General features: G+C 46.3%; 1 protein-coding gene across 2 annotated transcripts; it reads right to left on the bottom strand.

The window, feature by feature from the left end:
* Window positions 1–79: 79 nt before the first annotated feature.
* RHOBTB2 (Rho related BTB domain containing 2) lies at window positions 80–27481 on the bottom strand. 2 transcript variants are annotated; one of them, XM_043981708.1, is made up of 10 exons: window positions 26891–27481; window positions 21698–21899; window positions 15650–15753; window positions 15093–15278; window positions 13276–14294; window positions 12151–12269; window positions 7375–7525; window positions 5268–5356; window positions 4413–4518; window positions 80–3096 (listed from the first exon to the last, which is right to left on the bottom strand). In XM_043981708.1, exons 1-10 carry the CDS (start codon window positions 26950–26952, stop codon window positions 2879–2881), a joined length of 2256 nt encoding a protein of 751 aa, XP_043837643.1. In that variant the 5' UTR covers window positions 26953–27481; the 3' UTR covers window positions 80–2878. The 2 variants fall into 2 exon arrangements, with proteins under 2 accessions (XP_043837643.1, XP_043837644.1); XM_043981709.1 differs by lacking the exons at window positions 21698–21899; window positions 26891–27481 and having other exon boundaries at window positions 15615–15753.

The raw sequence follows: 27481 nt of genomic DNA, 5'->3' as shown, positions 1-27481 counted from the left end.
TTTTCTTGCAACTCTGTCTTCTCAGAATTGGTCCAAGAAACTCAGTCATTCCGGAGGAGCAAGAATGATAACAATGGCATTGTGTATAAAATAGTTATGTATTTATGAATTTATGATCAAATTAAATATGAAACCTTGTATAAAAAGAGGGTTGGGTTTTTTTTCTCCTCCTTCCCTCCCACCTCCCAGTGAGTATCATCAGTTCTCCTTTTCCTCTGTAATTCGGTCAACCATGCCCTGCATGGGTGAGTTACATTAACTCTCACCAGCTCTTGGGAATACCCCCAGCAGAGAGGTCTATCTGCTTTGCTGCAAGGGGTCAGAGTTTGTTCACCCTCTAAGGGCTGGTTCAGCTAGGTTGGCACCCTGGGCCACAAACTGGACCAGAGGGTGATAGAAATTGGCTCTGAGGGCACAGCTCGGGAGAAGGGGAGAGGGATCCCTGAGGGAATAACTGTCCTTCACTGGGCATTATGTTTGCTTCCCTTTTGTCTCTCTTCTTCCAAGGCTCTGTCCAGGCCTACCTAGGAAATGAGCCTTTGAAAAGGAAGAATTCATTTTTCCAATCAGGTAACTCCAATTATTCAGCTCCAATCACTGGATCTCTCTCCCTTTTCTCCCTCAACTGACCTCCTACCCTCTTACTCTGAACACAGACCTGAAAGCTCTCTGGAAACCTCCCTGACACAAGGAGGTCTTCCAGAGCCTCCCACCTCTTCATCTTTTGTTGGGCAAGTCCCCATCCCACCTTTCTGCCAAGGTGGTCTGTGGGCTTGGAAAAGGCCCTGCGAAGATCAGTTCTACCCTGCCCCCATGGAGGGAGGTTTGTGACCACCATACTTGCCCTCTTTTTCTTTTAAGGAGAAACCAAGGGTAAAGCAGCATTTGTCAACATAGCACCAGCCTTATCCTCCTGTGCCTGGGCATACAGGGAGAAGAGTAGGCCAGCGGAGGGCGGCACATCACCAACATGACCAGTAAGCTTGGGAAATGGGCCCCAGGGCAGATAGTATACATGGAAACAGAGCTCTAGTGGTCCCCACAGTGTAATTTCAGAACGAGGCTTGCTCTACAATAAGCCAAGCAAGCTGGTCAATCTAGAATCTTGGCAGGGGTCAGAGGAAGGAGTACTGAGAAAGGGGCTTTGCCTGCCCTCCTTTTGCCCCATGGGGGCTGCAGGGGCTGCCCTGACACTGACACTGTCCCTTTGCCACTCTCCCAAATTTTGGAGTGGGGGAAGAGATGCCATAAATTTAAATGAAAGCCAGTTCCCCAACTCCTCCTGATTTAACACTACCCCCCATACACACGCAACACAAAATACCCCATGATACTACCCAGTAAAGACCAAGTGGGTGACTTTCACTTTCAGGGAAGGGAAAACCTCAGACTGGGAGGAAACAGAAGCCATTTTGGGCAAAAGTGTCAATCGCTAGGCTTCAAGGGGCCACGGGTTACCTCCAGCCCATCTGAACCCCCCAATCAGTGATTCCAGGGCTCCATAAAGTCAGGAAACAGAGGACTCTCTTTCCACTGGGCTTGCAGAGTGGTTCCCACAACCCAATTATCCCTTCCTTCATCCCCAGCAACCTTCTCTCTTGGCCTCCGGGGCTTTTGTTTGGCTTAATAAAAAGTATCTTTTTCTGCTTTTCATTCTGTAGAGTTTGTGGGAAGATTTGATGGAGTGGGGGGATTTCTTTTGGCTATTTCTGCCTCCCCTTGTAACCTCCCCCTCTTCCCCTCTCCTCCTCCCAAAAGCCAGGCTCTGTTCAGAGGTTGGGAAGAGCAGAGGAAGATTGTGATGTAGTGGCAGATTACCTGGGGGTTTGAATCCTAGCTCTACCACAAACTACCTATGTGACCTTAGGTAAGTCACCTAAACTCCCCAGACGGACTAGATCATCTCTATGGCTCTTTCTGGTTCTAAGTCCTATGAATTGGTAGTTGTTGAACATCGAATTTCACTCCCTTCTACCTTCCTTCCTTTCCTACTAACTTCTACCTCTTCCTGTTGGTTTCTGTCTAGTGAGTAAGTTTTCTCTAGGCCTTGTGGAAGAAGGTAAGCCGGGAGGAGTCTCTCACTGGCACCATCATTTCTAGCCTGGGGAGCTCTGAACACCTATAGCTCTATTCAAATTCCAGGGACTTGCCAGGTCTACAAAGGCACCTCTAAAGTGCCTGGGTGATGGGTAGGAAGAAGGCTCTCTTAGCCCTCCCACCATCTTCCTCTCATAGACACTTTCCAAGATGAGCAGCTCTAGTGATGGGGTGAGGATAATTCCTACACTGGCTTTTACAAATAAAGTGGAGGGTGGGGGAGAAGAGAGAGGGACAGCGTTTGACTTTGCCCCAAGTGAAATTTCCCCCAATGCATTTGTGGACTACAAGTCCTTTGGGAAAACAGTTCTGGGAGAAACCTTGTTCTCTCCTCACCAAGGAATTTGGGACCCTCTCCCCCAGTCCAAAAATAAACCCCTCTACAAAAATCACAACTTCCCGTAAACCCAGATGTCTTAGATTCCCTTGGCTCGTGGCTCTCCAGCCATGCCTAGGGCTCCAAATTCCAAAAGGGAAGAAAGAGGATGGACGACTGAGGCGCTGGCTCTCCCTGATGCCTCATTTGGGGAGTCCTGGAAAGCTCTGGCTCCTTCCCATTTTCAGCTAGTCCCCACTCCTCTCACCAGAGCCCGGTCTTTCTTCCAGTGAGATGGTTTGGCTGGTGTATCTGCTCCACCCTCATGGGCCTAGTTGATTAGGTCCTCTTGTCCCTGGTGAGAGGAGAGGGACGAAATGCAGATAAAGGAGGACTGAGGGGGGCTGGGGCAGGTGGCTAGGAGAGGAGAGCAGTGGGACCATCCTGGGAGGGCTGAAGTGGCTCTCAAACTACAGCAGAAGAGGAGGAGGGAGATGAAGAGGAGGCTGCAGAGGAGGAAGGAGAGGAGGGTCCATTCCAGAAGAGCCATCTCCTTTTAGGCTGCCGCTTCAGGTGGAGGTAGTCCTCCTTCTCTCGCTCTTTCCGGGCTCGCTGGTAATGATCTTCCTCTTTTAGGTACCAGACAGGTGGCCACCGGTGCTTCTCAAAATACTCCTGGTTTTCTGGAGAACACAATGGGAATGGGTTAGAATAAGGAGAGCCAGGAGACATCTAAACATACTCCTTCTTCAAGGTGCCAGGAGACCCTCGAGTGATGTGATCAACAACTATGACTGACCACCTCCTGGGTGTTCAACCTGCACGGGGAGAAGAGACTGATGAAGACATGGTCCCTGCCTATGGGAAGTGCTGAGTCTAGGAGAAAAGATATACACCATATAGAAAGCAGCTTGGAAATAACAGACACTATGGTCATCAGAGTTCAGAAGAGCATGAGCGTGCTTTCAAAATAGGAAACTGAAGGAGGCTTCATTGGGCAGGTCAAGTTTGTGCTTGGCCTTAAAGGATGCTTTGGAAGGTAGTCTGGTATAATGGACAGGGCACTGGACCTAGAGTCAGGAAGATCCAGGTTTGAATCCTGCCTCAGACACTTAATAGCTATGAGACCATGGGCAAGTCATTTAACTCAGAATTAAAATTAAAGGTCTGAACTGATCCTAGAATTTAGAGCTAGAAGGGTCCTTGGGCAGATATCCTAAACCTAAATCCCTCATTTTGAAGACAGAATTTGTGGAGAAATAACTTGTCCAAGGTAACTTAGAAAATAAATGTGTAGCAGAGCCAGGGCTTCAAAATTCCAAGCTCTTTCTACTACCCCACCCTGGGGAGAGTACCAGTCATAGAAGTCCTTATGACCAACTCATGCTGGAGTGTTTATTTCCTACCTTAATTGCCCCCCACCCCAGGCCATGCCCTGGGGTCTTGTCCTTTTTTTTCCTGTCAGTCTCACCTTCTTGGCATCCTCCCACGAGCACCCCCAGAACCCCTGAACTGGATTGGGCTGTATTCCTGCAATATGGAGGGAGACCTCAGCCCTGTCACCTGCCCAGCACAAGCAGGCACTTTCTTTTTCTTTTCTTTTTTTGGTGAGGTAATTGGGGTTAAGTGACTGGCCCGGGTCACATAGCTAGTAAGTGTTAAGTTTCTGAGGCTGGATTTGAACTCAGATCCCCCTGAATCCAGGGCCAATGTTTTTATCCATGCACCACCTAGCTGCCTCCCAGAATTGTTGTTATATCAAATGATATAGTAATCGTAAAGCACTTAGCACAGTGCCTAGCACTGAGTAAATATTATATAAATGCTAGCTATTATTTTTATTATTATTGTTGTTGTTGTTGTTAAAGACTACACTGCTGTCTTCCAGTATTCCTGTGACCAGAATAGAGGCTCAGGCATGAATTTAATGGCCCCTAGGTTATAGAGGAGGGACAAAGTCAGGGTAAGAGGGTGGAGAACTGGGACCTAAAGCACTCACCTGGAGACATGGCCTTCATATCCCGGGGAAACTTCCGGCAGACATTGTTGTAGTTGGTGCAGATGTGGTGGAGACACCAGTCAGCCAACTGATATGCACAATGGAACTGGGAATTGAACAGAACGCAACAATAATTTTAGCCAGAAACTACATTGGTTTCCTTACAGACACTCTTGGGGCTATCTTCAAAAGTAAAGCTTCTAGACAAAGGGGCAAAGAGATCACAGGATCCTTGATATCTCTGCTCCTTCCCCATTGTCTTAAGTGTTCCTCACCTTGATTTCTCTACCTATTGCCAAGTGTCCTTGGCCTGCCTTCCCTAGTCTTGTCCTATGTATTCAATCAATCCCTTCCTTCTCATCTCCACCTTTCCCCCACTACTCCATTTAAGTTAGGCATCAAACGGGAAAGGGATCTCTTTAGTAAACACTAAGATGGTACTGACTCATATGGGCTGACACGTCACATTTAATGCTTTAACCCCAAAACACTGATCCCAATAAGGTGTACTTCAGGCACTGTTTTCTGGGAAGTTATTTCCAGAGCACAATGGATAAGCAGTAAGTCTGGCTACCCTTCAAAAGTGGAGGGGCCCTGCCTCCGAACCACCAAGGCCTCAAGAATGAGTCCCAGTCAGCTCCGTCTGTCTATCCTACCTCCAGGAAAGCTCCTTTTCTGCTATGTGCCAGGCAGAGTTGAGTGCATGGGCTCAGGAGATGGACCACATAGAGGGTAAGTCTGCCTTTGGGTCTGCTTCCTCTCTACCAGTCTACTAGCCCTTATTACCCTTTGCATAAATGACCCCGATTCAGAAGTGGGGTGCTGAAGAATTAGCACTCTCCCAGCCCCAGCTACCTGAGCCAGCTCCAGGAAAACAAGGACATCTCCATCTATATCCACCATCATCTGCGTGGCTTCCATCAGTCCCGTCACCGTGTATTGTTCTGTAATAAACATATCATAGGAATCAGTCAGGGCAGTACAAATGCACACATTATCTATGAGGTTGTGAGAAGTGCCACAGCGCTCTTTCATTGCTATAAAAGGAGTAAGGCTGTAGGGGTTTAGATAGCTGGCAAAGGTTGCTGGGATCCCAGAGCCTAGAACTAAACCTCACAAGCCAGAAAAAAAAAAGGGTTAGAGGAAATCAACTGAAATCTACTCAAAACTTAGAAAGAAACCAGGATTTTTTTTTTTTTAGTGAGGCAATTGGGGTTAAGTGACTTGCCCAGGGTCACACAGCTAGTAAGTGTTAAGTGTCTGAGGCTGGATTTGAACTCAGGTACTCCTGACTCCAGGGCTGGTGCTCTATCCACTGCACCACCTAGCTGCCCCGAAACCAGGATTTTATTAAAGCAGCTGAAAATTTGTGAGTGATATACTTAATTATACCTAAGTATTTGTTTCTTTGAATCTTGTTCTAAATTGTGTTACCTCATCCTTTCAAAAAAAATTATGTGGTCCTAATAAATGTTTATGTTACCTCTTTTAATAAGTTGCATTTTTATAGAAAAAGCAAAATCAAGGCAGCTAGGTGGCACAGTGGATAGTACTCTGGGCCTGGAGACAGGTAAGACCTGAGTTCAAATCCCTCCTCAGTCACTGGCTGTGTGACCCTGGGCAAGTCATTTACCCTTTTTCAGTCTGTTTATTCACCCATAAAACGGAAATAAAGATAACCTCCTCCCAGAGTTGTTAATGAGGATCAAATGAGATGTTTGTAATTTTGTTCAGTTGTTTCAGTCCGACTCTTTGAGACCCCATTTGGATTTTCTTGGCAAAGATACTGAAGTGGTTTACCACTTCCTTTTCTAGCTCATCTTATAGATAAGGAAACTGGGGTAAGCGGGGTCAAGTATCTTGCCCAGGGTCACACAGCTGGTAAGAGTCTAAGGCAGGATTTGAATTCAGCTCTTCCTGACTCCAGGCCCAGGGCTCTATCCACTGTACCAGTAGCTGCCCCTGAATTGTGTTAAATTATCCTTTTTCTTTTTTAAAAGTAGTTAGGTCCAAGTAATGTTTATGCTACCCTTCTTTTTAAGTTCCATTTTTATAGAAAAAGCAAAATTGAGACAGGTGGCTGGCACAGTTGATAGAGCATTGGACTTGAAGTCAGGAAGTTCTGTGTCAGACACTTAGCAGCTGTGTGACCCTGCAGAAGTCTCTGGGGTTTTTTTGTTTGTGGGGTTTTTTTGCAGGACAATGAGGGTTAAGTGACTTGCCCAGGGTCACACAGCTAGTAAGTGTCAAGTGTCTGAGGCCAGATTTGAACTCAGGTCCTCCTGAATCCAGGGCTAGTGCTTTATCCACTACGCCACCTAGCTGCCCCTTGCACAAGTCTCTTAATCTCTTTCTGCCTCGGTTTTTTCATCCATAACATGCAGATAATTATAGCAATTACTAGCTACTGTTATTGGGTTTGGGTTTTTAAAATTTACTTAGTTGCCCATCCCTATAGGAAGTGCAGCTGTTATAAAAAAATGAGTCGTTGCTCTGTATGTCTGACTATCTGGAATGTCCTTGGCAGAGACAGTGGAGTGGTTTGCCATTTCTCTCTCTAATCCATTTGACACCTGAGGCAAACAGGGTTAAGTGACCTACCCAGGGTCACACAGCTACTAAGTGTCTGAGACCAGATCTGAATTCATGAAGATGAGTCTTCCTAGCTGCCAAAATGACAAGTCCATGGTGCAAATACAACTCCTTGCCTTGTAGCAGCTGCCAGAACTATACGCACTGTAGGAAACAAGCCACCTTTGTCGCTTTCCCTTTGCAAACCCAAATCTACAAGGTCAGCAGCAGCATCGCTAACACACACAAAATCTGGAGCATTCATGGGCCATACCACCAGAGGCAGGTGTGTGTGTGTTGGGGGGGGTGGGGGTGGCGAGAGAAGGTGGAGAATGCACACAAAGTCCTTCAGATTTTTCTCCTAGGGGGAGTCCCTGATAAGCCGAGTTACCTGTGAGCGCGACCAGATGAGGCAAGCACAGCCGGTTAGCAAGGATGATGAGCTTCATATCATCCAGGTCAGGGCTGGCACTGAACATGCCCGTGTAGAGGTATTCCAGCACAGCTCTCATACAGCTTTTGCTGGTGTACGGAAACACAACCTGGGGAAACAGAGGAGACGGGAACAGTGTGAGGCTTAGCTGTGAGGAGCACCTGCCTCTGGCTGGCCCAGAAGGTGGTGCCACCCAGCCTCCATGCTGCTCAGCTAAAGTCTTAGCCAGTCCCTTCCCTCCCATGATTATCTCCAATTTACCCTGGACATATCTTTTTGTTTTTGTTTCTTTGGGGGGGGGGAATGAGGGTTAAGCCCAGGGTCACACAGCTAGTAAGTGTCAAGTGTCTGAGGTCAGATTTGAACTCAGATCCTCCTGAATCCAGGCCTTATCCCCTGCGCCACCTAGCTGCCCCCTACCCTGAACATATCTTGTGTGTTCATAGTTATCTACATGTTGTTTACCCCATCAGACAGTGAGCTCCTTGACGGCAGGCATCGTCTCTGGCCTTGCTTTGTATGCCCTTAGCACGGTGCCTGGCACACAGCTGCTTAATAAAGGCATGACTTGAGTACTCCCACACCCTGTCTGCCCCCTCCTTCCACGGGACCCCAAAGATCTATCTCCAGTGGAAGTCTCAACAAAGACCCTATTTGCAGATGGAACGTGTAGTTCCCCTTCATAAGTCTCCTATCTGCTCCAACCACTCTCCAGCCACCTCCTCCTCTAATTCATAAGCTTTGGAGACCTTCTTTAGACACCTGAGCCTTCTGCCACCAGCTCCGCTTGCCTCTTGTCTGCTGCAAGGAATAGAGAACAAGGAAGGGCCAATCTAGCGCCAGCTGGATGCTTCCTCTAGGTTTTGATGCTATGGCTCTGGGCCCTGGAGATCACTTCTGAGTTGTGCAGCAACTGAAAATGCTTTCTCATCAGACATGTTCCTTCAAGGCTATGTGGGGAACTAGCTGGAACTTTGGAGTCAAGTCGGCTTCTCTGAGATCATGCCCCTTCTCACAGTCCTTTCCCCTGCCCCCCTCTGGACCATACAAGTACCTAAGTCCTACACATCCCCTGAAGCCTGGTTCATGCCCCACTATGAAGCCTTCCCCAGTTACTCCACTGGTTGCTGAATAAGTGAAAGAATATTGGGGTGGGGATGGGGAGTCAAAAGTTAGCTGTAATTATAACTTGCCTACACTGAGCTATTCCTTCCTTCATCACCTTTAGCATTTAGAGTCTCAACCACATAACCTAACACTTGATGGTTTACTGTTTTGAATTATTTTTCTGAGTCCTTCTTTTCTTTTCTTTTTTTTTTTTTGCGGGGCAATGGAGGTTAAGTGACTTGCCCAGGGTCACACAGCTAGTAAGTGTCTGAGGCCGGATTTGAACTCAGGTACTCCTGAATCCAGGGCCGGTGCTTTATCCACTGCGCCACCTAGCCGCCCCCTGTCCCTCAGGTTTTTATGGAATATCTACTGTGTGCGCAGCCGTGGCTTAGTGTGGTGAAGCATACAAAAGAAATATTAAGGCACGGGATCCACGTTCAAGAAACTTATGGTCTAGTTGGGGAGGCTAGAATGCATGCATGTGAAATGCTGGTCACAGCCCAACAGCATAGATGGCTTCTCAGAGATCCAGTGGTTGATTACAGTGGTATACTGCTGCTGCAAAAACACCCCCTTTCTCCTGCCTCAAACCCTTACTTTGTGCTTTTCTGGAAACTTTAACAAGCTTCCTACGGCCTATGCTTAGACAGTGGAGACTTCCCCTCACCTAGAGCTATCCACGGTGTCTTCCTGGCTGTGATGAAGACAGGGAGGCAATGAGATATGTGTGGTGACAACCTGCTGCCCCCCATAAAACTTGTGGCCTTAACCTGTATCACTGTATGAAGGAGACAAAGGGTCCTGGTATTTGAAACATGAATGAGGGAGAGACAAGAGTTTGGCAGAACCTGGATTTGCCAAGGATGCTACTGATACTCTGTTCATGCTGTTGTCTGAAGACCACCGAACCCAAGCATCCTGTAATTTGCCTGGTTCTATCTTTGAACGTCCGTGCTTTTACCTCAGCGTGTCCCCTACTAGGTCTTCAGCCTTCCTCTGTGCGAAAGTCATAATAAAAAGTCTCTTGCTTTAAATGCTACTGGTCTAGGGGGCAGCTAGGTGGCGCAGTGGATAGAGCACCGGCCCTGGATTCAGGAGGACCTGAGTTCAAATCCGACCTCAGACACTTTATACTTACTAGCTGTGTGACCCTGGGCAAGTCACTTAACCCCAACTGCCTCACCAAAAAACACAAGAAAACAATAAATGCTCCTGGTCTGTATGACTCTTTTGGGAAATCTCCTTTCAGTTCCCAAATCTCAGGGACAGACGGAGATAAGAAAACCCTGTAGAATCCAGTGTTAATATAAAGAAGACACACAACAATGTTGTTGTGGTGCGAAGGAGAAGGAACTCAATTCAATAAGGTCTGAAACAGTTGGGCAATACCTCAAGGAAAAGGTGGAACTTCAGTTGGGCCCTGAAATATGAGGTCTTCCCTCTGGATAGGGAAAAGGTGAGAGGAGAGGCATGAAGTAGGGAGGCAATGTGATGAAAGAGCCCTGGGCTAGGAGTCTGAAGACCAGGTTTGAGGTTAAGCCCTGACACATGCTAGCAGTGTGACCACATACAAATCACACCCAATTTAATCCCAGAAGGTCAGATCTTGAAGGGACTTCAGAGGTATTGCAGTCCAACTCAGAACTGATGTCTGAAGACTTCCAATGAGAGGGAGGACATAGTATCTCCTATGGCAGCCCTGTCCCACTCTTGGAAAACTCAAAATTGGCACAAGGGAAGACTTATGAACAATCTGAGCCTCTTCATGACTTCATTGTTCCTAAAGAAAAAAGGCTGACGCTCTGTTCCATATGTTGGTGTTTGTTGTTGAGTCTTTTCAGTCACATGCAACTCTTCGTGACCCCATTTGTTATTTTCTTGGCAAAGATACTGGAGGGGTTTGCCATTTCTTTCTCCAGTTCATTCCACAGATGAGGAAACTGAGGCAAACAGGGTTAAGTGACTTGCCCAGGGTCACCCAGCTAGTCAGAGGTCAGATTTGAACTCAGGTCTTCCTGACTTCCGATCTGGTGCTCTATCCACTGTACCACCTGGCTGCCTCTTTTTCCACATGACAGTCCTTCAGATACTTAAGTCGGCTACAACATCTCCCCATCACTCTTCCCTTTTCCAGACTATCTTTCCATCCTCACAAGGGCATCAACTCAAGTTCCTTCACCATCATGGCTGCCCCGTCATTCTAGCTTACTGATGTTCTTCCTAAGAACTGACCACAATGCCCCAAGGGTGATCTGACCAAAGCAGAGGCCAGGGCGATGGCCACCTCCTCATTCCTGGAAGCGCTGTTCCTCTTAACACAGCCCAAGATCAAATTAACTTTCTTTTGGCTGCCGCCTCGCCCTGATGACTCATATTGAGTTCTTCCATCGACTCTAACACCCAGATCTTTTCTCAGACAAACTGCTGTCTAACCATGCCTCCCCCATCTTCTACTTTGGAAGCCAACTTTTCAGACCCGAGTGGCAGGCTTTATACTGATTCCTCTTAAAATTGCTTCTTAGTACATTTTCAGCCCAATGTTCCCGACTGCCAAGATTTTTTTGGATCCCAACTGTCATCCACTGTGTGTTAGCCATCCCTCCTTGCTTTGCCTCATCTGAAAATCAGATCAGGGTGCCTCGGTTTCCTTATCTGTAAAATGGGGATAATACTTGTACTGTCAAACTACTTTGCAGGGTGATGATGACCAAAATTTTTTAAATTCCTTGCAAACTTTAGCATTCCTTAGGAATGTGAGCTTCAAAACTGCTCCCTCTCAGCTCAGAGCCTCAGTTCCCCAGAAAATATGCATACCTGCACCACCTCTTTTCAGGGCCACTGTGTAAACTTCAAATCTCTATATAAATGCAACTATTATTATGGTCAAAGAGTTGGCCTCAAAACTGAGCCAAACCTATACCAGGGGATACTAACTAGTCTGACTGGAACAGAGGGTTAGGAACCAGAGTGGCAAAGGGAGGGACGCAGAGCCGGAGGAGGGCCAGAAATGCCAGGAAAGAGTTTGGACTTGATCCTGTCTTCAATGGGGAATTGTGGAAGGCTTCTGAGATGAAGAGATGACCCATGTGTGCCTTTGGGAAGATTTTTGACAGCAGGGATGTAGAATTACTTGGAAAAGAAAGAGAGAAGGCAGGGAGACCAGCCAAGAGGTTGCTGTAATAGGGTAGGTGAGCCTGGTAATGAGGGCCCAAACTAAGGTGGTACTTTAGGATCCAAAAAGATGGGTGCAAGACAAGTTTCCAAAGAAGAATGGATATGACTCTGTTTCTAAATGGATAGAAGAAAGGAAACAATCAAAGCTCACCAAGGTTTCAGGTGTGGGTAACTAGAATAAGAGTGATAGATACCATCAGCAGAAAGAGGAAATCTGGGAAGAACATCAGGCTTAAAGGCAAAAGGGATTATTTCTATTTTTAACACACCGAGGTTCGTCTGTTTCATATGTCTTTGTCTTGTCTCTCTACCTGCCCGTTATCTCCTTAAGGGACCATCAATGTGGACACACAGTAGGCACCTAATAAATACTTGCTAACTAATGTTACAGGTGAGACAGAAGCCTATCTCCTCTTCTCCCCTTCCTGTCCCACCTCTATAAATCCTTACCTCCCTCGTTGAGCTTTCCACAAACGGCCCCCCAAACATGGCAGCCATCCAGTCGCAGCTGGAGATCAGCAGAGGCTTGTGGGCACTAATGGTCCCATCGTCCAGGATGAAGGTCACGTCTGCAGGGTGAGAATCACAGAAGAAGGAAAGAGGTTAAAAGGACTACTTCCCAGTAGACTTCTATAAGCCGAGGCAGAGTGAAGTGAGCAGAGCCAGGAAAATCATTTATGCAACAACAACAATGCTGCAAAGACAATGGCCAACTTGGAAAGTCTTAAGAACTCTGGTCAATACAATGACCCACCAGAAGGCTCATAATGGAAAATGCTAACTCACTTCCAGAAAGGGAAGGGATGGACTTGGGGCAGACTGGGGTATATTTTCTTTGACGTGGCCAGTGCAGTAATTTGTTTTGCTCAACTATGTGTTTATAACAGTTGTTGTTCTTGCTTTCTCAACAGGGGGTGGGAGGAGGAGGGATAGAGAGAAGGTGGATCTTCATTTGAAAATAAATAAAATTTAATTTTAAAACAAAGAACCAGGGATGCCAGAACAGGGTTTGTCAGCAAATCAAAATCTCTCCTTAAAGCTGCACCTCCTCCAAGATCTGTGAGTACTTCCTTGATATCACCTCCAACGTACCCAAGCTCTCAGCCCAGGGACCCCATGGTCCTTTGATCCAAGGCATGAGAAATGGGTGTCCCAGTTACTTAATAGCAAAGCTCTCATTCCAAATCTCACTAGTCTTAGGCCTTCTCACCTTCCAGAAGAGGGGAGATACTGAGGGACAGGAGATGAGAGAGAAAATTCCAGGAGTCATACAGCCTCTGGATGGTTAGACGGTATATCCAAGGCACAGATGGAGAAGGGCTCTGCTTAGGTAAAGCCAAGCAGTGATTGACTTTTTGCTCACACACTGACCCAGCTGGGATTGGGGCACTGCTAGCCCCTCCTCCCCTTTGGTCTTCAGAAAGGAAGTCAGAATCAACCAAGCTCTGAAAAGGCCACTATGAACCACCTAAACCCAAGAGTAATTTAAGTGAAGAAAATCTATCTCTGGCTCTCAACCACTAACCCTGCTGCAGGTGTTCTTCACAACTCTTATGCCCACTTTGTCCCCCATACCTGAAAATGTGCCTTTCGCCAGACACTCCTTAACCCGGTTGGTCCTACGAACATGGAAGGCCTTAGTGATCTCTTGGTTCATGAAGGCCTCGTGGTTGAGGATGTTGGCAACCATCATGCGCAGATCAAACACTTCCAGCAATTCAGCAATGTGGGCAATGTGCATGAGATCCCGTTCATTCTCATCTAATTCCCCAGTGTACAAATACTTGAGCACAGCTCGGAAGGGTCCAGGCTGAATGGAAGCATCCATTTTCACCACCACCATCAATCGTGACTTGTAGGTGAGGGGGTCATCCGCCATCTCTTCCTGAATGCTCACAAATGCACGACTCCAGGATGAGAGTACCCGGCCACGACCAAGCAAGTAGCCAGCCCCATTGCCCCGAAGGATTCCATCACTAGTGGAAGCTCGGAGGCCGGCTGGGCCAGGACCCCCTCCCTCATCTGTGCTCTCACACACATCAAAGCTAGCTGCCCGCAGCAGGAAGTCCCGTCCATGGTGGTGGTGATGATGGTGGTGGTGGTGGTCAGAGTGGCCTTGGGACTCCTCTATGCGGGGGCCCCCTGACCCAGAGGGACCCCCCAGCTCTCCTTCACTCAGGTCCATGAGGAACAGGTCATAGAATTTGGAGGAGGAAGTGGAGAGGTAGATCTTGTGGGCAAAAATGCGCACCCGCTCTTGCAGCACCAGAATGACGTCCGCACAGAGAGGGTCCTCCAGGAGGTGGGCAGGACACTCCTCAGTGGTGGAAGGAGGATCTGGAACCACAATGATGGGGGGAGGAGGCTTGGGGGGGAGGAACGGAGCCTGTAGCAGGGGGCGCTGGACATTTCGCAAGTGAGACTTCCAGAACTGCAAGTGACGGCGGGAAATGAGGGCTGCCCGGATGGCATTGTCAAAGACATCTTTGATGCCAAATTGTGCCACCACACTGGTCTCATAGTATGGGATGCCCAGCTCCTTGGCCACCTCCCGGCCCTTCTCAGGAGGCAGGATTTCATTTGGCTTGATAGGCCTGGGTGGGAAGATAGAGAAAAACTGGGCTGTGGTAGAAGGAGGAGGTAGTTCCTCCCCTAAATTAATCTCAAAGGCCAAGGAAGTCTAGTCATGGTCCAGATCCAGCTAGGTAGGCCCTCCCACAGAAGCTTCCTCGGACCATACTTACTCCTCCACTTGGAGTCTGCTTGATCTGTTCCCCTCAGCTCTTTGACCTATCCAAATTCTACACATTCCCTTAGGGTTCCTCTCAAGTCCCACCTAAACTTAAAGCACTCCCTGCTCATGTTAGTCCACAGTGTTACTCTTTGCTTTCTCCTAGGACATTCAGTGTCTATACCTAACCACTGACCCCCCCATAACTCATTTGTTTCAGATGTGTTTAATCTTGATTTCCCAACTAGACTCTGAGATCCTTGAGGTAATAAATACATCTTCAAGCTTTTTTGCTCCCCATGCCTCCAACACAATGCTGGCTCAATAAACATTTGGTGAATGAGTAAACACACAACTGGACTGGGAAAAACCCTGGCTTACTCCTCCAGCTGATACCAAGAGGACATGGGGATATAGACCTCGGAAGATGAAGCAGAGAGCACTTTGCTGTTCTGCCTTCCCTTCTCTTCCTCAACTTGGGGCATAATTTGTTTTCTACCTTTGACCTCCATTTCCAGCCTTCATTCTCTTCTCTCCACCCACTTCCTCTCTTGATTCTTCCTGAAGTGCGCCTTGTAGTCCTCTTTTCAGAAGAGAAAGCCCCCAAAGCCAGCAACACTGCCCTCCCATTCTAGATGGCTCTAGTTCCCAGCCCCTCTACCTGGCCAAAGGGCGCCTGGCCCTATTGACGGCTTCCAAGTCAGCATAGCGTAGGTCCAGCTGGCAACCCACTAGGATAACAGGAGCCCTTGGACAAAAGTGCTTGATTTCTGGGTACCACATGGTCTTGACATGGTGCAGGGAATTGGGATTAGCAATGGAGAAGCAAAGAACCACAACATCAGATCTGGAGGTGGGGATGACAAAGTAGTTGCTGTTAGGGGGTCACCTTTCTCAGGAATAAAGCCAGTGTAACAGATGCATGCACATATATATGTGTATATATGTGCACATATGTACAAATGCAACACACATAGAAATCCCAGCCCTATACAAAAAGAACGTATTTAACAGAAATATCTGTAGCACATCTGTACCTGGAATTTCAGATATGAGTACACAGACATATTTACCCTATGGTGACTCTGATAATACAGTCCCTCCCCTCTCCTTGGAATACTCATGCTTAAGGTGGCTTAACTCCTCCCCACCTTCCCCAGGGAAGGGGGAAAAACCCACCCACCTGGCTCCATGCAGGCAGCCAGGGGCTGGTCCTACCTCCCGTAAGCAAAGCGCCGGTCTTTGTGGTGGTCTCCAAAGGTGTCCCAGAGACGAAGGGACACACTGACATCATCTACTACATCCCGAGAACGTTCCAGCACCTTTGAGAGGAACGAAAAGAGAACCTCTGTTTAGGATCCACCTATAAATCAGCTAGAACGCTCTGGAAATGGGGGGTGGAATCCTGAACAATTCAAATTGTTTGGGTCTCCCCTAACTCCTCAACATTTCTGTAAGGGGAAAACAAACAGCAAGAGCAACCTTTACAACAAAAGAAAACCCTACAGGTCCTAAAGCAGTATTGGGAAAGAGGGGATAAAAGAGAGGTATTCTTGCCAGGCAGCCAGTTCCTTCTACTTGCCCACTGTGTACATGGGCCAAAAGCTTTTTAATGCCATTTGAACCCATTCTTTGTTATGCTCATTACTTCTTTACTGCTGGCTGCTTCCTTACAGTTCCAAATGCACAAGCACCTCCTGAGCTCAGGACTCTTGACAAGAATTCCAGTTGCTGTATCCCAAGTACATCTCTTCCTGATCAACAATTTCATAATAGCTTCAATTTATACAGCACTTTACAGCTTGCAAAGTACTTTTGCAAATATTATCTCACTTTATCCTCCCAATAATGGGGGGGAGAGGGTTAAATGTAATTATTGTCTCCATTTTACAGATGAGGAAACTGAGACAAACTGTGGTTAAGTGACTTGCCCAAGGTCATACAACTAGCTAAGTATCCAAAGCTGGATTTGAACCCAGGTCTTCCTGACACTGCATCTAGTACCTTACCTACAGCACCACCTGAATGCCTCATCTTTAAGAAGGAAGAAGAAGGAACAGAGGGGATTGTTCTTCTCAACACAATCCAGACCAATAAGGAAGACTCAGTTGAAGTGCAAGCAAGAGGAATCTTAGAAGAAAGTAACCATATCATCTTGGACCGCATGCTAGCAAAGGAGGGCTTGTCGTCTCACTTGCACCACTGACATCAAGAGGGGTTTCCAAGAATGCAAAGAAACGATAGGAAATAAACAGAAGGCACGAAAAAAGCTATAGCTAAAGGGAAGGCAGGTTCAAAGTATTCCATGGTGACACAAGTATAGCAACTGATGGAGTTTATCATTGTGCTCAACAAGGCAATAACCTCATTCATAATACCTTTTCACTGGTTGTCCCCCATGCCAGATCTGCTCTTTCCCTCCTTGTCTCTGCCTTCTACCTTCTCTCAAGTCTCAACTAAAATCCCAGCTTTCCAGGAAGCCTTTCCCAACCCTCCTTAATTCTAGTGCCTTCTCCCAAGGATTACCTTGAGTTTACCCTGTCTGTATATCGGACAAAGGTAGTCATTTGCTTGTTGTCTACCTCCAGTGGATCATCAGCCCCCTGATGACAGGGGCCGCTTTTTGCCATTCTTTATGTCCCTATTACTTAACCCAGTGCTAGGAACATAGTAGGTGCTTACTAAATCCTTGTTGATTTGACATGAGCTCATCTTCCCTTGCATGGTTTCTGAAACCATTTTCTCAGAGGAGCAAAAGGTCAAGAAAAGACTTAACAAGAGCCTCCAAATAAAGTCAATATATACAGTGTCATGTAGTTACTCAAAAGGTCTTCCCCCCATTTTGGGGTGGGGGGGAGGGTCTGGATCTTTGTTTTGTTTTGTTTTGTTTTGTTTTGGTGGGGCAATGGGGGTTAAGTGACTTGCGCAGGGTCACACAGCTAGTAAGTGTCAGGTGTCTGAGGTTGTATTTGAACTCAGGTACTCCTGAATCCAGGGCCGGTGCTTTATCCACTGCGCCACCTAGCCGCCCCTTGGATCTTTTTGAAGAAAAAAAAAAAGCATACTGGAAAAGATGTGATCCATGATTAAGAATCCTAAAGCATTTCAAGGGCTGTCATGTGAAACAAGGATGAGACTTCTGTTTGGCACCAAATGCCGAAATAGAAAGAACAGGTAGAAGTTGTCAAGGGGCTAATTCAGGTTTAATGTCAGAAAAGACTTCCTAACAATAACCATCCTAAAGGAACATGGGCTGCCTAGAGAGAAGATTCCTCCTCTTTGGAGGTCCTGAAGCACACTGGATTACCACTTATCAAGGCCTTATCAAGGCCTTTTCAAGGATGGGTTGGCACAGAGGGACACTGAGCTCTCTTTCTAACTCAGATTCTGTGAAATAAAGGAGACCAAAAGCTTGACAATTACTCAGAAATCTCATGCTTTTGTATTATAAATATGTTCAACAAGAAGAGAATGAGAAGCCTGTGGGAACCCTAAATACACTGTGGATCATCAACTTATTATTTGTTGTTTTTCAATCATTCAGTCTTGTCCAACTCTTTGTGACCCCATGGACACAGCATGCCAGGCCCTTCTATCCAACACTATCTCCCAGAGTCTGTCCAAGTTCATGTTTGTTGCTTTTATCACACTATCCATTTCATCCTCTGCCACCCCCTTCTCCTTTTGCCTTCAATCTTTCCCAATGTCAGGGTCTGTCTTTTCAAATGAGTCCTATCTTCTCATGATGTGGCCAAAGTTTAGCAAAGGTCAAAATACAGATATTACTTTATTTGTATTGATATTTAATTTTATATGTTCACATTCTCTTTTCCTTAAGTGAAATTGTAAGCTCCTTGAAGGCAGGGATTTGTTTCATTTTTGTCCTCGTATTTCTAACAGTGAGCAAATGCTTACAACACCAAGCAACTAGTAGAAAAAGAAGACACAATGTAATTATCAGAGTAATATAGTGGAAAGAGCACTGGCTTTGGAGTCAGACAACCTAGGTTCAAATGTCACTTCTGATGTTTCCTACCTGGCTAAGCTTGGGCAGGTAGGTCTGGATCTCATTTTCCTCTTCTGTAAATTAATGGGGGGTGGGGGAGGTGTAAGATGTAAGTGTAAGTGACACCTGATGCTCTTCCAGTTCTCAATCTATAATCTTATGAACTTAACCCCACCCCAAAAAAAACCCCAGATTCTAAAAAATGGGAAATGGATAAAGACAAGAGCTCTGATGATTTCTTACAGATAAGTAAAAAAAAAAAATTACCACAAGAAGGTCAAAAGAACTAAGAAACTTTGATCATCAAAACACTTGATCTGCTTAGGAAGGCAGTGTGGTACATTGGGAAGAATGTAGGATTTGAAGTTAGAGGGCCTGGATTCAAATCCTGACAGCTACTTAGTAGCCGAGTGATATGAAACAAGGGTCTGGGGCTTCCAGCTACCTTATCTGTAAAATGACAGGGTTGGAGCAGATGACCTCAAAGGCCAAGTCTAAATCTATTACCCTGTGATGCTGTAGCTTGAAAAGACGACTCAAAAAGGACAGAGAGATATACAGGAGGATGTACTAACTAAAAAACGATAAGGCAAAAGGGAAGAGTTCTAAAGAGACCAATTCGGCTTCACCAGATGCTTTTGTTTAGATCAGATTTTAAACAATGGTTAAAAGTAATAATAGTTGCAAAAGGTACATAATCAAGGGAAAAAACAAAACACTGGTGAGGTCCTGTAAGAATGGGAGCAGGAAGGCTAAGGTCCAGAATGAGCTGAGGCTTGCGGAAAAAAAAAAATGCTGAGTATAACAAAAAATTTTTGAAAGAGTATGTTTAGGTAAAGAACAAGGAAGAGATGGGCCAGCAGCTGGTGAGGATGCTGTAATATTTACAAGATGACAAAGAGAAAATGGAACCAACTACTCAGTGGCTGTTTTACTTCCAATTTCTCTGTCAAGGAGAAGGATTTCCTGAGTGGAAAGGGAACAAATGCTTTTTGAGAGGGTCTGAAAATCAAAGATCGGGGAGGAAACAATTAAGGAAGCAGCTAACGTCTCTAAATGAGTTCAGATCGCCCGTCTGGGGCAGTTATATCCCAGGATACCAGAAAAACTGAGGGAAACTATCAAGGAACTGTTGAGAAGGATCATTAAAAATTATGGAGCACGAGAAGGACAGAAGAAAACTGAATATGGGCAAATCCAGAGCTTTTCAAAGAGAGAAAGTGAATTCTGTACACCAGTGATATCAAACTCAAATAGAAATGGAAGCCACTAAACCTCTAGTATGCTGCCTGCATATTGGCCTAGAAAACCATATATGAACATTGTTTATTGTGTTTTCATGTTGCTAAATATTTTCCAATAACATTTTAATCTGGTTTGTTCTGCACTTAAGAATGTTGGTTGTGGTGGGGGCGGGGGGAGGAAGGGTGGAATTAGTAAAATTCTAGAACTTATTTGCTGGGTTTTAAAATTTTTCTTTTGCTTTATTTGTCTTAAAATATTAGTTGTTGCATGGATGGTTCTTTGGGAGAGGGGAGAAGGGATGCTGGGGGAAATTTTGGTAATAGAAGAAAAATATACCAGTAAAATTTATTTTAAGAAAAGCAAAAAAACCCCCATTCTAGAACTGATTATTAGACAGTGTTTTGTGAACATTTACAAAAAAAAAAAAAAAGGCTGATTGCTGGGAGCTAGCATAAGTTCACTGAGAATATGTTACACTAAACCAGGGGTTCTTAACCTGGGATCCATGAACCCCTCCCTAAGGGGTCTGAAAAGATTTCAGGGGACCCATGAACTTGAATGGGAAAAACAATTACATCTATATTTTCTCTAACCTCTAACTGAAATTTAACATTTTCTTTCAATTATTTAAAAACATTAATCTGAGAAGGGGTACACAGGCTTTGCCAAACTGCCAGAGGGTCCGCGTCACAAAATACATTAAGAATGCCTGCACTAGACGAACATAATTTCTTTTTCCAATAGTTATTAAGCTAATAGTTGGGCAAAATATTGTAACAATAACATATCTGGATTGAGCAATAATTTTGAAATAGTCTCCCTTGATACCCATATGGATGAAGTGAAGAAATGTGGACTGCACGATAGCAGACCTGGATGAATCAATGTCAAGCTGAAGGGGGTACCACAGGGCTCTGTCCTTGACTATTCTATTTATTAAATTTTATTATTTATTATTTTTATTAATGACTCCTAATGAAAACATCAATGGTAGAACTAACAAATATGTAAATGATACCAATGTAGAAATGATAGTTAATACATTAGATGACAGAATCAGGTTATAGAAAAATATTTAGATAAATGTAAAAGTTTGGCACTCAGGTTCAAAAAATCAACTGAATGATTATGGGATGAGAGCCCACATTAGAAAAAAAAAATTAGACATTTTAGTGGACTGCAAATTCAGTAAGTCACAGTAAGATGTGGCAGTTAAACAACAGAGGTTAGAGTCCTGTTGTACTTAGCCTGAGGGGCAGATAGGTGGTGAAGTGGATAAAGCAACGGCCCTGGATTCAGGAGTACCTGAGTTCAAATCTGGCCTCAGACACTTAACACTTACCCCGGGCAAGTCACTTAACCCCAATTGCCCCACAAAAAACCAAAAACAAACAAACAAACAAAAAAAGACCTTATCTGAAGCATCTTATTCAGTCTGGAGAAACTATGGTATAGGAAAGATATCAATAAATTATAGCATGTTTGTGGGACAATGAGCTGAAAATAAGAATGAATGAAGGGAAGTCTAACATAGAAAATAGAAGGCATGAAGGTGGAATCAACAGCTGACTCCAATTATCTGAAGGGCTGTCATGGGGAAGATGCATTACATTTAAACTGTGTGGCTCCAGATGACAGAATGAGGACCAGTAAGTAACTGGAAGTTATAGGAAGCCAAACTGTGACTGAATCTAAGAAGTATTCCCTGTACCATATTGGAATGATTGGCTTCAGTGACTGAATAGGGATGATAATGGAGAATTGATGCTAAGTTTTCAATACTATGTTCCCACCATAAGGCCACATTATTCTAAACTGATCATACTCCCTAGGGTAACTCCCTTAGGTATGCCTCCTAAAGCTTTTCCTTCCTTAGATAATAGCCCCTGGTCAGAGAATTGTACCATGAGCTTTGCCAATAACCTTTGCCCTGACCTGAAAACTGGGTATAGTGGCCTGCAGCCACAGGTATGGAAAAATCAAAGATGTAGACCCCACCCCCTTACACCTCTTACCTCCTGGCACACCCGGTACTGGTCAATGGCCCAGACTGTGGGCACATGGGTGGCAAGCAGCTGGTACTGGGTGAGGGTGGCATTGCAGGCGCGGGCACAGATGAGCCTGGTCTTGCCGACAGCGTTGTCCCCGACCACGACACACTTGATGGTCTCTACGTTTGGCCTCTCATAATCCATGTCAGAATCCATTAATTGGGACCTGGGAGAAAAGAGCAGGTCTAGTTAAGGCTGCTCTCCAAGTCATCTTCACAAGGATATAAGAAAAGGTCTAACTTAACCCAAGGCAGCTTCTCCCAACAGGGGAAGGAGGAGTTGGACTTGAACGACTCCCTGGGCAACTTTGCTGTGCAAAAGGATGGGGACAGGGCAGATGAAAAAGCTATCCTGGTAAGTGGTGGTGGGTGCCAGGCCAACAAAAGAAAAGCCCTGGCATCAAGGAAGAGATTGCAAACAGGAAGACTGTAAGAGAAGGGGGCAATGGTCCTCCTGAGGCTGGGAAAACAGGGACAATTCCATCAGGCTCTCACCTCTGAGTTAGGCATCAGAGTGGGGGAGGAGATACCCTCTCCATTCAAGACCCTGGGTAGGGTCCCTCTGCCAGTCTGACAAGGGTCTCTCCCTCTTCTCCTGCTCTACCCTGCCCTCTTCCTTTTAGCGCAGCAGTAGCAACAGAACAGCAAACAGCTGAGAGAAGATGAAGGCTCAGCCAGGTCCCCACCCCTTCCCAGCATGCACGGAGGCAGAACCACTTTAAAATTTAATGGACTTGTCAAAGCCAGCAGCAGGCTTTCCCTTCCCCCTCCATTTCTCTTTTGGAAACTCCCACCAGGCCATTCCTGGGGCTAGCAGCCCTTTCCCCTTTCCCCAGGGCTCTGGCTTCTGCTGCTTCAGAAGTGTTTTTTCTCTCTCTCTCTCCTTGCCAGCCTAAATCTGGGGGAAGCTTCTAGAGTCACTAGATAGAACTCAGGATTTTCCACTAGGCCAACCCACCACTACCTAGGTCGATCTGGCCTGCCTGGATATTTTAATCAGGGACCCTAGGATGGTGATGAGGGCAAAGTTGGGAAGGCTGTCCAGCCACATCTTCCAATGCTTGTGCCTGCAGCCCTCCCATGATCCCTACCTCAGCATCTCATCCAGATATCCTACGTCCTGGTCCTATGAAACTGAAGGTCAAGCTCCCATAGACACTTTCCACTCATTGAACAAAAGAATCCTTGTTTTGAAAGTTACAGTCCTGGGGTACCCCTGTCAGGAAGCTCCCAACACTGACTGGTTGTTTCAGCTAGAGTACTCAAACAGTATATCAGGGACTCCCAAGTCTGAACTGCTAAATCAAGCACAGACTCAGTGGTGACTACTCTTTTACTTGACCCTTGCCTCAGTTTCTTCCTCGGCCGAGCTGAGAGGGAACTCCAAGACTAGGAGAGGGGAATTCAGATAAAGAAGGAGAAAATGCTTGTGTCCATGTGAACTCTCACGGAGACATTTAAAAAGGTAGTATGGGGAGGCCCTTAGCTCAAGGGAGCTATGCCTACTAGACTCCACAATGGCAGTAACAGCAAACAGTCTGGGAATTCACTCGGATGGGAAGAGCTTGGGTATAAGCCTAAAAAAGCTGAGCCAGCACCATGCCCATGCATTCCTGTGTGTACTCTGCGCACATAAGTCATAACAGGGTGTGGTCAGAAGGCAGGGTGGGCAGGCCAGCTGTGCAGGGTAGGGTATGCAGGTGGTACATGGTAGGCAGGCCACACAGTCTGTGAGATGCAGCTAGGGAGTACAGCATACACAAGACAAGCAAACTATGTAGGGTAGGAAAGGGGTTCAAGGAATGCAGGGCAGATGGACTATGCGGAGGGTGGTACATAGGGTACAAAGTGTTTAGGCCATATAGGGCATGTATGGTATAAATATACATGCAGGGGTATAATGTGTGAAGTGTATAAGAGATTCAGGGTATATGGGGTATGTAAGCTATGTATGCCAGGTGTGTAGAGAATATGCAGGACAGTCAGGCTAAGCAAACCTGGAAGCTGGAACAAACTGGACTAACCCTTCTGGGTTCAAGAAAAACAGAAAATAATTTTAAGGAGGTACACAGTCCTGTCTCCCTAACCCATCCAACCTTGAAGGCCAGCTTGAAGGGAGGGAGTAGAAGCTCCCACATTCCTGTGAGGCTCCTGGGATGCTGTAACATTGTGCCAACGTTCAGGAATGCAGAACCAAAATATCCAAGTAACAATGGCAACGGAGGTTTTTGTGAGTGGGTGCATCTGAGCAAAAAAGTACAGCAGGGATTTTTTTAGGGATATTGTCTCCTTCCTGCATTAGCATAAGGTGGTCCACACCCCGCCCCACCAAACACACCCCAACTGGCCTGGCACTAGCCTGAGGGCCATACTCAGAATGACAAACTCATCCTGCAGTACTGATTTCTCCTCTATTCTCCAGACCTAACCCTCCCCAATTGGGAAGTCTCCTTTCCTTCTTTCTTCATCCCATTAACAAGAATCACAGGTTTTTTGGTTGTTTTTTTTTTAAAGAATCACTTTTAAAAAGTGGGTTTTTGATATAAAAGTAAGGATGCCCACTAGAGGGGAGAAAAGTCCAGTTTCAATTTTGTCTTTGTCATTGAAGCCCCTTAGTACAGTTCCTGCCACTTAGTAGGTGCTTTCTAGTTCATTATGGACGTGGTTGGATGGAAGGTTGGAGAGGGGCAGAGAAGGGGGAACTTAAATGATGAAAATTCTTAAGTAAATATATGAAATGGTACTTCAGGAAAGTTTTGAGATGCTGGGTAAAAAAATAATTTGCAAATTAAGATGAATTTACCATGGAAAAATTCAGGGGTCACTTTTCCCCAGAGGTCTCTAGGTCCAGGAAAAATGAATAAGGAAGTGAGAAGAAGAAAAAGGATATCTTGAATCTGGGCTTTTAATAAGCTGGAAAATCTAGCTGTATTTTCAGTGTTATCAGCCTTCCTGCACAGACTGGGTTCCAAAAGACCAGCATTGCCACCTTCCTCTCTGGACTCAGAGGTTTTGTTGGTTAAAAAAAAAGAGAAAAGAAAAGAAATAAGCAAAGAAAAATTTACACAACACTAGCGTTAAGGAGGTGATAGATAACCAATAAGGTGGCACTTAGAGAGTCAAACTCCAATGGGAGGTGACTTCTGCATGAGCCACATTTAAGGAGAAACAAACTGAGAGGGTAGAGAAGAGGGTGGGTGGGGGAGGGGGGGAAAGTACTGTACTGTAAAATCAAACATGAAGACTTAGTGGAGTTGGGTCCAATCTAAAATTCCCCTTGACCAATCACTCTCCAGGGCTCCTTTCAATTTCCTATTCTTATGCCTGATACCCTACCTACTCTGCTACCCTCTAGCTCCAACCTATGCTATACCTCTCCAGTTAAAAAACTGTTCCCAGCCTAGCTTCAATAGGAAAACTGACTCAGAGAGGGACTAACCACTCAATTTCCCAAGCACTTCACTTCCCCAGAGGGCACGTGGCTATTTCCCTTTGGGGAAATGGGGATGAGAACTTCATGAGGTCCCTTGGGTCTTGGTTAATTCATATCAGCAAATTGCTTTGAGATTCTGGGATGAAAGGAGCTACTTTCCTTATTATGTAATGCTGGCATTATATAATACTAGATTCCATATCTATATATGTAATTACATCTCCCTCTATAATATAGGATGGCCCAATTAAGTCAGGCCACTGGTAGCATAATCAGGCCTATTTTCAATGGGGACCTGTATCTGAGACACAGAAATAACATTCTATTGCAAAACGTTATTATACTGTTATAGTATTATAATTATCAGTGTATGACAGTATTCTAAATCCTAAAGTGCTATAATGTGAGTTATTATTAATTTGATCCTATGACTGGCAGCTCAAGGACCCCAGTTCCCTCTGAGCATCTTCCTTTTTTCTTCTGGCCTCCAGACTTTTCCCTAATCACCCTCCTAGACTTGGTTACTGATCTTCCTTCCCCTCCCCAACCCCCACTCCCAACAGGCAAGTTTGAGTCTCTTTCCATTCTAGAGATTATGAACTCTCATCTTGCTTATTTATCAAAGACAAACCAGCCCCTCCTCCCCCCCCCAAAACCCTTACTGCTCCCCCACAGGATTTCCTGACTCTGCTTGCCCAGATTTTTGTGCTCGCTTAACCCACAAGAACTGATCAATTTTGACTCTTCTTTCATTGGGTTCCCATCTCAACCTCACCCCCACTTATTAGAACCCAGAAAAGCCCCCTTTCCCCACCCACAACAAAAGAATGTTTGCTCATTAGAGGCTGCCCCAATCCCTGGTTGTCAAGGAAACTACAGAATTTCCCAGGGAGCCTAGTCTGTCTCCTAGCAACCCACCCGAGTATCTCCCATATCCTGCATCTTACACAAGGAAAAAGGAAAGGAGAACCCTAAAAAATAAGGGAAAGGTATGATGTCTTTATTAAAAATCGTTCTTACAAGGATCCAGAAATATTTCTGGGACAGGTGGAGATGCGAGATGCATCTAACACCCTGACTGAAAGGAAGGCAGGGCCCAGACCTCTCTTTTAAATAACATTATTATTTCAGAAAAAAATTCCAGTAAAACAAAAAAAACTAAGTAACGCCACCAACATTCTTAGGTGCAGGAGAATGCCAAGGGGGCAAGCCCTGAGAGGGATAGTTTGCAAGCTCTGAGCCTTCTAGGCCGGCAGCTAAGAGACAGAAGCCAACTGATTGTTACAAAATATCGCTACCAATCTGGGGTGTCTTTCTTCCTTTCTTTTTTGATGATCTGCTGTCCTGCACGCACACACGCGCGCGCACGCACACACACACACACACACACACACACACACACACACACACGAAATAAATAAAAGGAGACTCGGCATAAACACCAATGGAATAAAGGCGGCTCCGTTTCCCTACAAAACCCGGAAAAGGTTGCTCCACACTCCCTCTCCCCCACCCCGTTCCCGCCCCCACCCCCACCCCCACCCCGAGAAATTCACCAGCCCAACCAAGCAACATTGCTAGGGGACCTGGGGGCGGCGGGTGGGAAAGATTAGAGGCAAAAAGGGGAGGGGGGGTGGCGGGCATAAGGGAAAGAGGAGGACAAGGTTGGCAGGAGGGCGAGATCTGACGGCTACCACCAGGAAAATGAATTAATCGTTTACTTACACCGCTACATGTGACTGGGTAATGTGGAGGGCAAGGATCACACCTCGTCCTGCAAAACACATTCATTTTAGTGGGTGACAGGGGTCGATCCCGTGCGTGCAGGTAGGATGCGGCGACCGGGGCCCGAGGCTGGTCCTAGATGAGGCTGGCCCCCAACAGCAGGCCGACCGGGCCCGGCTGGACGGCGGAGCCAGCGGCGCGGTCCCCGCGCGCTGGGCACTGCAGCCGCGGCCTCTCACGTATCCTCAGCATCTCCGCGAGCGCTGGGCGCTCAGGGTCATGGGCAGCAGCGGCGGCGCCGCGGGGCGCCCAGGGTCATAGGCAGTGGAAGCTGCGGCGGCGCCGCGGGACGCTCAGGGTCACGGGCACCGCGGCGGGGGTCCCAGCGCTGCGTGATCGGTCACTGCCCGGCCTAACCCGCTCCCCTCCTCCAACCGCGGAGAGCAGAGGGTGGGAGGGAGGGAGGAAGGAAGGAAGGGAGGGAGGAGCGAGGCTGCAACTGTTTGTCCGTGCCCGTGTCCACTCCGGTTGCAGTGACGGCGCAGTGAAGCTGCCTTGCGCTGCAGTCTCGGGACCCGCCGGGCGACCTCC

The sequence above is a fragment of the Dromiciops gliroides genome, chromosome 2 (genome assembly GCF_019393635.1).
Source record: "Dromiciops gliroides isolate mDroGli1 chromosome 2, mDroGli1.pri, whole genome shotgun sequence".
Taxonomy (NCBI): Eukaryota; Metazoa; Chordata; class Mammalia; order Microbiotheria; family Microbiotheriidae; genus Dromiciops; species Dromiciops gliroides.
This window is presented reverse-complemented; position numbering and strand designations above follow the sequence as displayed.